At 41.4% G+C, this 12,185-nt stretch overlaps 1 protein-coding gene across 2 annotated transcripts in view; it reads right to left on the bottom strand.

Moving 5' to 3' along the window:
- PIGK (phosphatidylinositol glycan anchor biosynthesis class K) overlaps positions 1-9,768 on the bottom strand; it is a 116,911-nt gene extending 107,143 nt beyond the window's left edge. Inside the window, exons 1-3 of one of the 2 annotated variants that reach the window (XM_034778098.1) lie at positions 9,614-9,768; positions 7,023-7,076; positions 3,346-3,437 (exon numbers count right to left, since the gene is read on the bottom strand). In XM_034778098.1, coding sequence (XP_034633989.1) covers positions 3,346-3,437; positions 7,023-7,076; positions 9,614-9,706 — 239 coding nt within the window. In that variant the 5' untranslated portion in view covers positions 9,707-9,768. Of the gene's footprint in view, positions 1-3,345; positions 3,438-7,022; positions 7,077-9,122; positions 9,156-9,613 lie in introns of those variants that run through there. The other variant, XM_034778099.1, reaches the window with a different exon arrangement.
- Positions 9,769-12,185: the final 2,417 nt, after the last annotated feature.

The following is a 12,185-nucleotide window of genomic DNA, read 5'->3' as shown; positions in this document are numbered from 1 at the left end:
CTCAGCACTCACTCAAAAAGGAGAATACCTTATCCACCATTCTGTTGGGAACCAAATATATAAACATTGCAAGCTTAGAGCACTGACTCCAAGCGGGGCCGGCTCTAGCGTTTTTGCCGCCCCAAGCAGAAAAAAAAAAAAAAAAAAAAAGCTGTGATCTCAAGTGGCGGCAGCTCTACCGCCGCTTCATTCTACAGCGGCAATTCAGCAGTAGGTCCTTTGCTCTGAGAGGGAGTGACAGCCCCGCCGCCGAACCGCCGGACGTGCCGCCCCCCTCTTCATTGGCCGCCCCAGGCACCTGCTTGCTAGGCTGGTGCCTGAAGCCGGTCCTGACTCCAAGTGTCAGAACACTGTCAGGTTCTATGCAGCACTTAAACTAAAACAGGCACAGGTGAGACTGAATACCAGACATGCACATGGCAAGAAGTTAAGGGCATCTAGACAGCTCTATCCAGCATCAGACACACTCAAACAGACAGACTGTATAAAAAAGTTTCTCAAACAGTCAGGCTGTGGGCAGTCACACACCTGGGATTCTTTCTTCCTTTCCCAATTGTGACTTTCAACTGTGACTAAGAATGTTGGCTTCCTCTGATATACTGAAAATACTTGTTCACTCAAGCCAGGTTATCTCTTGTCTATGGCTACACTAAAGAGCACTTTACCAGTATAGGAATACCAGTGTACTATACACCAGTGTGTTCCTAGTGTCGACTCAGCTATATCAATGCAGTTAAAATCTCCAGGGAGCAAAACAAGCTATGCTTTTAAAAATGCTGAGCTCTGTTGGTCTAGCTGCAGCTATGCTAGAGTCTTCTGATGTTACAGCTATGTTGATTAAGGATCAGACCTCTTCACACCCCTGACGTCAGCTGTGCTGGCAGATGTCTGTAGTGTAGTCTTGACCTTCATCTTGCCAAACAGAAACAGCAAAGCAATTAAGCCCAAGCTCCCTTGCCATAGTTTTGACAAACAGAAACTTATTTTCCTTTCAATGAGCTTGTGTGTCTAGTGATCAGTCCTGTACCCACAGAAGTCAATGAGTGTTTTGTCACTGACTCAAGTGACAGCAGGATCCTACCCATAAGCTGGGGAAAATTACACATAGTGAATAGGCAGGGCATGAAAGATTGAGTCCTGGAAATAGTGCATAAAGAGCATGGATTTACCCCTAACTTACACACCAACCCATACTGTGCACGGTCACGCAGGGGCAGGACAGAGCTTGAGCAGACTTCTTATTAGGGACACTTAAGGCAAATGACAACATATCAGCACTCGAGCAAGGTCCCATTTCAATAGCACCTTCTTCCCAACACCACAAATAAAACTCCAAACTTAGGCTGTGTCTTTACTGACACAAAGCTGTTTTTAAAGTGAGATTACTAACACGCAATAGTTATATCACTGTAAAATCCTAAGCAAAGACAAGACACAAACCATTTTTACCATGAGGTTGCCAGGCAAGGTCCGCGCTACACCCCAGCACCTCAACCCCCCGTGAAAATACAGTGTTCTGTCTTCATTAAGTTGTTACAGCAGGACAGCTAATGCCTGTTAGTTATCTTGCCAGTTCTAAACACAATTTTTTTTTTGTCAGTGCCCTGATTCTACCACATCCAGCACAGTTATTGCATGCATGTTATTTTATCCAGATTGTGTAGTTTAATAAGATAGGGTCACATCTGGAGCTACAGCACCTTACACCAGTTGGGGATCTGGTCCTCACTGTCCTTTTGGGAACAAAAGTTCTGGTAGGAGCCAATATAAAGTAAGATCTTTTTAAAACAAAACAATCTAAGACCCTTGCATGTAAATCCAATCAAAACAGGAAAGACTGCTTTGCTCAGTCTTTCAATGCTCCCTATCTACCTCAAAGAAGTGTGTATTGTCAAGTCCCCAATAGATCTCATCAATGCTGTGGGCCTTGGCTAATTTGAGCTTATTAACACAAACACACTTTGGACAGAAGACAATGCAAATAAAAACATAACACAATTTTTCAACAGAGAGAGCTGCTATTTGGAAAGTCGAGGGAAAAAAGAATGCTCACAAATGAAAGATTAAGCTTTCAGCATTTTAACAGTAGCCCACAGATCACAGAGCAATCAGCAGGTTAAAATTCAAAACAAAAACAAGGCCGAAAAGCATGAGAAGGCATTATTGAATACCCACTGAAGACATCCCTCCACACCTCACACATTAGCAATTCCCATGATACCCTGGGCTGAGCTCTTAGAGAACACTACAGTTGTCGGCGTTATAAAGGGAATATAGATCTCAGCATTATAGTCTCACCATGGTATTACTTTAATGAGATAGGGAGATATTAACTTAATATGATATTGGCTTTTTCATGATGAAACAACTGCTTCTTTTTCAGCATCTGCCATGGTAAAGATCCTCCTAGTTTTTTCATTCTGACATAACATAAAAATGAGACTGGAATTGCCAAAGGAGTTAGGTACCTAGTTCCTACTGACATCCAACAGTATTTGGGCACCTCACTCTTAGGATGGGTCTGCACAGTTTTTGTACAAAGGTAACTATTTACCAAAACAGTTATACCAGTACAAGCTTGGTGTGGATGCAGTTATACCAGAATAAAGATGCCTTATTATTTATTCCCCTTCCCATACGACACCTTCATACTGATATAATTGCATCCACACCATGCAGTTTGTGCCATTTTTCACTAGTCTGGTGTAGTTAAAGCAGCACAATTTGTGCATGCAGAAAAGGCTCCTGGCTCCTTTGAAACTCCCAGTCAAAATGTCTTTTTTTTTAATATAGCCTGTGACATGCTGGAGCTTCTTTGTTAGACACCAGTTATTTAGAGGTCCTTATTCTAATTGTGCACCCTTGATTTAGCTGAAGCACTGTACTCTAATACATACTGTATTTAGTCTTGCTCATTAAATGAAGTGTTCTCTAATCAAAAGGCATATTAAGACATTAGTTATGTTAGACATGAAGTTGCAATACAGTAACAGGTACATGTTCAAGAGTTGCACTATCAATTCTGAATACATTTTTCCAATTTTCTCACATTGTGCATTCACCAAACTAATTAGCGGTGCAATTTAGTGATTGGTGAGTGTCACATCATTTCATCTAAATATCTGTTTCTGTTTGGAAGCATCATGGTACATATTTTTTTCATTTTCCTTTCCAATAATATCGTTCCAATTTTCAGTAAATTAACGTAATTAAGTCTGTGCTCTCTACCTTTTACTTGCTTATGAAAGGAAGAAACCAGCATTTTAGTCCTGTTTCAGAAGATGAGACTGAACTTTTACTTTAATATCCAAGTTTAAACAATTGTGCTCTTCAAGATTCTCTTACCTATCAGGAATGCCTAGTCTCTTGACGCTCCTGTAAACTGAAAGCGTATTTGCCACATGACGGTAGTTAAACCAGAAGCGAGATGTACACACCTTTAAGAGTTAAAAAGAAATAAACGCATATAAGAAGATGTAAGAAATGCATTTTGAATTAGTACATGCATCAATGGATATTGATTGCTGAGATGCCAAAAAACTTGTCACCCAGCAATCAGTGCATAGCAACTGCAAGAAATCAATGCCATAAGTAATACACACCTTCTCTGCAGAGAAAGCTTTTTCATATTTTGAAAATAAATGCTAATGTATTGAGCCATGGAGAAAACTTTCATTTAAAACTGGATAAAGTACTAAAAAAAAAAGTACTGTAGGGAATAATCCAGCACTGACAAGTGGATTAGCTAGATTATTTAATGTTTTATCCATTTCAAATTTCTATGATTGACCTGATGCGATAAAGTGTAAGCAAATGAATACAAGGTCCACATGTAGAGAGAAGGGAACTTTTGCTGGGGATGTCTGGTTTTTAGGGAGTCAACTATAACAACATTAGAGTTGGGCCCCACCCATAGAGTTTGACTACAAGCTCTCAAACAATGTAGGAATGTTCAGATTCCAGTATAGGGGCCCATTTCCAACCAATGTGTCCGTTTGTTTAAATAGAAGTAAGCAAGTAACTACAAGAAGAGTGTCAGAAATAACTTTCAGAAACTGATTAAGAAGCAATAATTGTATTATACGTTACAGAGCCTTCAAACAGACAATGACTAAATATGAATACTCGAGGCCTAGATACTATGATAGATGGAAAGAATCGTTCAGATGTATGGAGCAATATTAAAACCTGTAAGTGAGCTTACTAAATCAAACATGTTTCCTGCAATCCTCTGTAACAGAGGCATGAGAACTAAAACAAAAATCATAAATCACAGACTTAAAACTTTAAAAAAATAATTTGTCTGAAGATATTTCACTTACCATTTTTACAATTTACACCTAAATTTAACACAACTCAGATTAGAAAAAAAAAAAATCTATACTTCCTCTGTGCATCACATAGCATTTTCTGTACAGTCACTAGCAGTTTTCCCTTTATAGCCAAGTATCAGAGGGGTAGCCATGTTAATCTGTATCCACAAAAACAACAACGAGTCTGGTGGCACCTTAAAGACTAACAGATCTATTTGAGCATAAGCTTTCGTGGGTAAAAACCCACTTCTTCAGATGCATGGAGCCATGCCACCAGACTCCCCGTTGCCTTTATAGCCAGGTTTGTTTTGTTTGTTGTTGGCTCTTTTGATCAGGAGAAGAAAGATAAGACATTTTAAAATAGAAGAAAACAGGACTGTACAGCCACACAGAAGGAGCAGGGACGATCTGGGGGCAGGTATAGTACCTACGATTCGTTTTTAAAAGTTGACTAGATGTAGACACCAGTTTAAAAGTTTTACTTTGTATCCTTTTTACTCTGAATCTGGCTCATGAAAAATTAAACAACTTAATTTTCAGTGAGAATCATAAGACCCCTACCTCTTGCCTTCCTGTCCTACCTACCTGGTTTTTAAAGCGAGGCTTTTTAAGGGGCCTAATAGAGTTAGGCAGACAACTTCCCTTGACTGCGAGTTAGGCTCCTAAGTCACTTAAAAGCTTTTAGTGTTATAATAGAGTTACTATGCTGTCTGGGTCTGTGTGCATTACAGATCAGACAACAGCCCCAAAAGGGTGTGGCTCCTCCCAGAGGAGAACCTCAGGACATAATACTGAGAGGAAGGGGAGGGGAAGGTGACCTTCCTGCCTGAGGAAAAGCGCAGGGTTTTGGGTGTCAACACCATCACCAGCAGGAGGAGAGCTGCTTCTGTAACCTGTTCCAGTAATAAAACACATGTTCTGTTATCTACCTAGCTCATGCCTGTGTCACCGTTTCAGGACTTTGCCTGCTTGTGCCAACCCACAAGAGAGGACCAGGTCATGCAACATTTTACCAAACGTACTTAAAGTTAAGCACATTTAGCTGCTTTGTTGAATTATGACCCTAGGCCCTTTCTGAACTATAAACTAAGGCTGTAGCTTCTAACCAGGCTCAAGAGTAGCTGCTATTTAGCACAGCAGTAAGTGTCCTTGGAAGGCTGACCAACACAAGAGACATTTGTTAGGTTAAAGCTACTAGAACAGCTCTCAGAAAGCCTTGGCTGGAATGATTTAGTTGGTGTTGGTCCTGCTTTGAGAAGGGGATTAGACTAGATGACCTCCTGAGGTCTCTTCCAACCCAATATTCAAAATATTCTATGATCAGATAGAAAAAACTGCCCAGCCTCAATTGAATAAGATTCTGCAATAAGTACAGATTAACACAATACACTAGCCAGGAGGCAAGATGTTTAGCTTAAAAAAATCTTTAAAAAGAAGTACTTGAGATAGGAGATGATCAATTAAAGGAGCAGCTTTCGAAGAGATGATTTTAAGTTCTACTTAGACAAAATAGAGAGAGCGAGAGCAGACTGTTAAATAGGCTTTTGAATAACAAGCTCTTGAGTTTTGTTTATATAGCTATCAGTGACAAGCACAGTACAAAGACTTAGATAATAACAAAATAGTAATAATAGTCTTGACTTCTATGGCATTTTTCTTTTGTGAACCTCCAAGTACTTTAATTCATTTATTTTATACCTCACAAGTGGCATTATCACCCCTATTTTATAAATGGAGAAAATGAGGCATAGATGGCATGAGGCCAGAACCTAAATTTCTGGGCAATTTGGGAGAGCAAGGAATACAGTCTGGCCACAAGTAACTTCCTCAGGGTCACACAGGAAATCAGCGGCAAAGACCGGGATAGAAAGCAGGTCTCTTTTTACCTTCAGCACCAAGAACTTTCTACTTCCCTTATTATTACCAGTTTGTATCTGTGTATTGCTCTGAGCAAATAAAATTTATTTTAACTCTCTGCTTGCTTTTAACATTGAAATAGAAACAGGTATTTAATGTTAATAATTTTAAATTTGTGCATTAGGGAATAAGAGAATGATTACTCTATTATTTCAATTAATTATCTATTTGTCTTTTCTTGAATTCTTTCATTTTGCTAAATTTTAAAACTTAGAAAAAACACTGTGTCATGTCTGACTGCTCACATAATATTTTAGAACTGATCATTAGTCATTATGCTCAGAAAGCATGATTAAAAACTGATGGAGTAATACGATCTGAAGTTACCCAGATAAAAAATTAAGACTAGTAGTTCTTATCCTGAGTATTATTTTAGGAGATTAGAATAAAAAAAAGAAGAAGAAAGTTTGTTGTCAGAAGTTAGCAAGTTTCATAACAAACAAAAAAATTAGGAAGATGTTGTACCTTTCTAACCAAGCAAATGTTTAAAAAACAACAACAACATGACTGTAATAATATACAGCATAATCATTTGTTTTCATTCTAATTGGAACTTTAATTTTATAAATACTTCAAATGTGCATTTATGTTCTGGATGCTTGTAATTAAGTTATGCAGAAGAGATAATGGTAATGTAGTATAGCAAACTGGCAGGGATAACGCAAAGTCATGTTACTTACTTCCAGGTCTTGATCTTGCAACTTGCTGCATATGGGCAGACTGCCATGGCACCAGCATGCAACAACTGCAGGATCACTGTTTTATTTAAGAAGATCGAATAAAAATGCTTACCAAAACTGCCCAGTTATTTGTATGCCCACTTCTAAAAAACTGTTCTGCTTGGTCCTGCAAGAGACAAAAAATATTGGAACACTTGTGTGGAAAAAAAACTACAATACAGCACTTTTTCTTTTTTCTTTTTGGTTGGTTCTACAAAATAGAAAATGTTAATGTCATGTGGAATTAAAACCTTAAACCAGCTAAATAGAAAACATGACTTCTTCTGGTTTATAATACCCCTCCTGATGCCTGAGAAAAGGATGCATTCTATATTCTGTTTGGGCTATTCTGTCTTTTCTTTTTAAAAATCAGACAAGTAATCTGGTTCTCTCACAAACTCCGTGTGAAAGCTTGGTATCACATCAGGAAACACTTGGCTGGCAATGAAAACAAAACCAGTGAACTTCAGAGTGGTGGTGGTGATGAAAAGAGCAAGGCAGCAAACTAGGATAGGGAGAAATGGAATGAAAAAGAAACATTGCACTCTGTCTAAGAGGGCAATATCTGGGAAAGATTAAAATCCCAGAACCTTTCCATTTACAAGCCTCTAATCAGGTGTTAAACAATGACTCCACAAATCACCTGAATCCAGGCTAAAAAAAAAAATATGGAAGGTGGTTTAAGCATTCAAAATCTATCCTGTGCTAAAGTGAATGGAAGAATAGAGTGGTAGCGCTATTAATTTAATTTCTAAAATACCCCCACAAACATATTGTTCTGTTTTAGAACACTCCCTAGGAACACATGAAATGCTTCCTTAAAGCATTTCAGCCCTCAATCCTTCCTTAAAGTGAAGAGCCTTGGATAAGTTTTTCCTTTCACTGTCCCCACTCCCTTAAAGAATACCAGATAGGAAAATAAAAGACCCCACACATTTAAATCAGTTTTAAAGTAAAGATCAGATTATGTTGGACATTCTAACATAGAAGCACAAGTACAATGATTAATAAACAATGAAAATAGCTTTATGCAGTGTTGTTGTAGCTGTGTTGGTCCCAGAATATTAGAGAGACAAGGTGCGTGAACGAACTTCTGTAGCTGAATGAGACAAACTTTTGAGCTACACAGAGCTCTTCTTTGAAGCTCTGAATGGTAACTTAATTAGGTTCTAAAATTTGTGTATTTAAAATTCTTGATCTTATTTCCATTAATTATTTTGTCACATTTTATTAATCTTGTTAACTGTGCATTATAGAAGTCATTTGACAGTGAAGTTTTCTGCTTTATCAAAATGTTAATATGGGATTCATATTAGACTATAAACATCATATCTGGATTTACAGTGAGCAATATGTAAAAAGGTATCATTACTGAAACATGAAAAAGGCAAAATTGTAATGATTCCTGATCAAGGGAAAATATTTGATTAACTCCTTCAGTTTATAAAAACATGAAGGTCTGAAAAATTCACATGCAATAAATACACAAATTGACCATAATATATCTGGATTGGTCACAAAAGTGAACAATATTATTCCTGTTTGTTTAATCAAACAAGAACAGTTTACTGGAAACTGAGAACCCCAACTGGCAAATAACTCAAAAGGATAAAAAAAAAATACCACCACTTCCCTATATTATATTCCCTCTTCAAAGAGAACTGGTGCATGCGAACAAATCTGAAAATTAATTTTGATGCAGCTGAATTAGTTGTTTATAATTATTACACAGTTTAAACAAGACATGGTGCATATAAGACCAGCCATACTGGGTCATTCCAAAGGTCCATCTAGCCCAGTATCCTTTCTTCAGACAATGGCCAATGCCAGGCTGCCCCAGAGGGAATTAGCAGAACAGGTAATCAAGTGATCCACTCCCTCTCACTCATTCCCAGCTTCAGGCAGAGGCTAGGACACCATCCCTGCCCAGTCAGGCTAATAGCCATTGATGGACCTATCTGCCATGAATTTATCTACTTCCTTTCTGAACCCTGTTATAGGGTTTGGCCTTCACCGCATCCTCTGGCAGAGTTCTACAAGCTGACTGTGCGTTGTGTGAAGAAATACTTCCTTTTGTTTGTTTTAAACCTGCCTATTAATTTCATTTGGTGCCCCTAGTTCTTTAGAATCAGTTATCATTCCCATCTTGTATAAGCTTAAAGTGTGCATTTACATAAGTCTGTGTATTCATACTGTGAGAGTTGGTCAAGGAGGAGGACTTCCAGGCTCAGGTATAGGAGAAGAAAGCAAATACTGAGAAACAGGACAACCAGGGATTATCCTTCAGTGTTTGGGCTAGAAGGGGTTGAGAGCAACTCAAGGAATCTAGAGGGTTAAAAGGAATTTTAGAGCAAGAAATAGGGAATCTCAAATAAATCAGAAGCTCCAGCCTCACGGAAAGCAGGAGGCAGCTCTGCTGGGGCTCGGCAGAACTTTACACACACGGAGGAGAGGAAGGGGTGGGCAGCGTTATGGCCTCTCCCCCAACGCTGCAGTGGGGGCTGCAGGGGCTTATCCCTCCCCAGCACAGCAGCCGCCCCCGTGCGTGGAGTCAAGGCAGGGGCAGGGCCATCGACGCAGCCCAGGGGCCTGGCACTCGAGTCACCCGCAATGGGGCCGGGGGCGGTGCTGGGCAGCCCAACGCGCTCCCCCGAGCTCCCCTACCTGGATCCCATCAGTAGCTGCCGACCCGCAGCACGCCCAGAGCAGGGCGGCTACAGCCGGGAGCCAGCGGGGAGCAGGCAGGGCAGCGGCCATGGGACCCGGCTTCACAACAGGAAGAGGCGGGGAGGACGCGTACCCAACCCCGCCGTAAAGCAGCTCCGGGCCGCCTGTGCGAGCCTCCCTGCGCCCATCGCCCCGCCTCCCCGCGGCTGCGCTCGCTGCTGCAGAGCCGCTCGCTGCCTCGCCCTGTGGCTGGGCGCGCTGAGGTGCCCGCTGGCGTCCGCTCCTCCCGCCTGCTTGGCCATCTACATAGGCTCTCCCCTCCCCCGGGTAGCAATGGCGGGAAAAATTTATCCAGGGTAAATACAGATAATAGCACCGGAGACCCCGTCTCAGATTAGGGCTCCTAACCACTAGGTAACTAGTTGCGGGTGGAAGAATGAACACTCATTTAGAGAAACAAGAATAGAATGCAGCAGAGGGTCCTGTGGCACCTTAGAGACTAACAGAAGTATTGGGAGCATAAGCTTTCGTGGGTAAGCACCTCACTTCTTCAGATGCAAGTAATGGAAATTTCCAGAGGCAGGTATAAATCAGTACAGAGATGATGAGGTTAGTTCAGTCAGGCAGGGTGAGGTGCTCTGCTAGCAGTTGAGGTGTGAACACCAAGGGAGGACACTTCAACCTCCCTGGCCACACAATAGCAGATGTAAAGGTTGCCATCTTACAGCAAAAAAACTTCAGCACCAGACTCCAAAGAGAAACTTCTGAACTCCAGTTCATTTGCAAATTTGACACCATCAGATCAGGATTAAACAGACTGTGAATGGCTATCCAACTACAGAAGCAGTTTCTCCTCCCTTGGTGTTCACACCTCAACTGCTAGCAGAGCACCTCACCCTCCCTGATTGAACTAACCTTGTTATCTCCATATTGATTTATACCGGCCTCTGGAAATTTCCATTACTTGCCTCTGAAGAAGTGAGGTTCTGACCCACGAAAGCTTATGCTCCCAATACTTCTGTTAGTCTTAAAGGTGCCACAGGACCCTCTGTTGATTTTTACAGATTCAGACTAACACGGCTACCCCTCTGATACTTAAGAATATAATGGAAATCTCCTTTTAACATGCACTGTATGTGTGGTGTATTACACACACACACTACAAAAAACATGATTGCAGAGTGAAGCACTCAAGAATTAGGAAATGCCATACTTATGGGGTGGGATTCACAAGGGGGATTTAGGCACTGTAATTATCAGTGTTGCTACACTTAATTTTTAGGTTCCCTGGCACCTAGTGAAATTCACAGCCCTAAATTGTAGTCCCCTAAGCTCCCTATTCAATGCATGGGGAGAGAGTTAGGTGCCTAAACATGGGATTCACAAAAGCCAGCAAACTGAGCAGAGAGCTGCCTAAATTAGCCAGTAGGAAATGCTGAAGAAAAGGGGGCTGCCTCACTTTCTCCCCTCAAATGGAGTTAGGTGCCTATATTCATTTGGGATCCCCAACCACTCTCTTCTGGAGTTAAACCAGGTCAGTCCTTTTTCAAGAAAAAGGGAGAAAGTGCCACCCTAACAGCCTTCTGGTCAGCGCAGTCACCCACAGTGTGAGAAACCTAGGTTCACTTCTGCCGGAGGTGGACAAGAGATCTGAATTTAAGGTCTCCCATCTCCTAGATGAGTGCCATAACCACAAGGATAGGAGTTATTCTAGGGCCTGGCTCCCTCAATCTCTCCTCTTGAATTTGTTACACTCTCTTTAAATAATTAAGTAGTCAGTGAGCCAGTGGGAGAACTGGAATGACTCTATACCCAGGTAGAGCACGAAGGTGGGAGATCCAGATTTCAGTCAGCTGGCATCAACAATATTTAACGATTTATACACAGTGGAACAGCTTCAGAAGGACAGAGTGAGACACATCCCCCAAAACATAATCAATACTGCAGCATTTAGGACCTGAGAGGTACAAGACCCAAATTCAAACCCCTTCTGCACACACCTGCTGCCCATTTTGTGTAGCTTTAGATCACACCTGACAGATTGGGCCCAGCAGACAATATTAGGCAGGAAGTTTTAACTGCCCAATCTTAACACTAGGCCAAGGAGCCATAAATGCCCCCAACTCTAATCAAAGGTCACAGTGCCCTAACTGTCCTAAGCTAGGCTAGGGAGCCTTATTAGGGCTGAGGAGCACTAACTGCCCTAGCCCTAACCCTGGGCCGGGAAGCCCTAGGGTATATCTACACTGCAGCTGGGAGCAACCCTCTCATCCTGGGTAGACAGACTCACACTAGCAGTGTGGACTTTGCAGCTCAGGCTGCAGTTTGGACTCTCAAGCCTAAGGGGTTGAGCCCTGCTAGCATGAACCTGTCTTCCTGGGCTGGGAGACACATCCCCAGCTGCAGAGTAGACTTACCCTTCCAGGCCCTAATCATAAACTAGGGAGCCCTACTGGACCAAGCCCTAAATCTAGGCTGGGAAGCTTAACTGCCCCCCATAACTGACCCAATCCTAAATGTAACTCCAACCCTAACTGTCCAAACTAACCGTACACTAAGGAGCCCTACT

Source organism: Trachemys scripta, chromosome 8 (genome assembly GCF_013100865.1).
Source record: "Trachemys scripta elegans isolate TJP31775 chromosome 8, CAS_Tse_1.0, whole genome shotgun sequence".
In the NCBI taxonomy this organism is placed as follows: domain Eukaryota; kingdom Metazoa; phylum Chordata; order Testudines; family Emydidae; genus Trachemys; species Trachemys scripta.
This window is presented reverse-complemented; position numbering and strand designations above follow the sequence as displayed.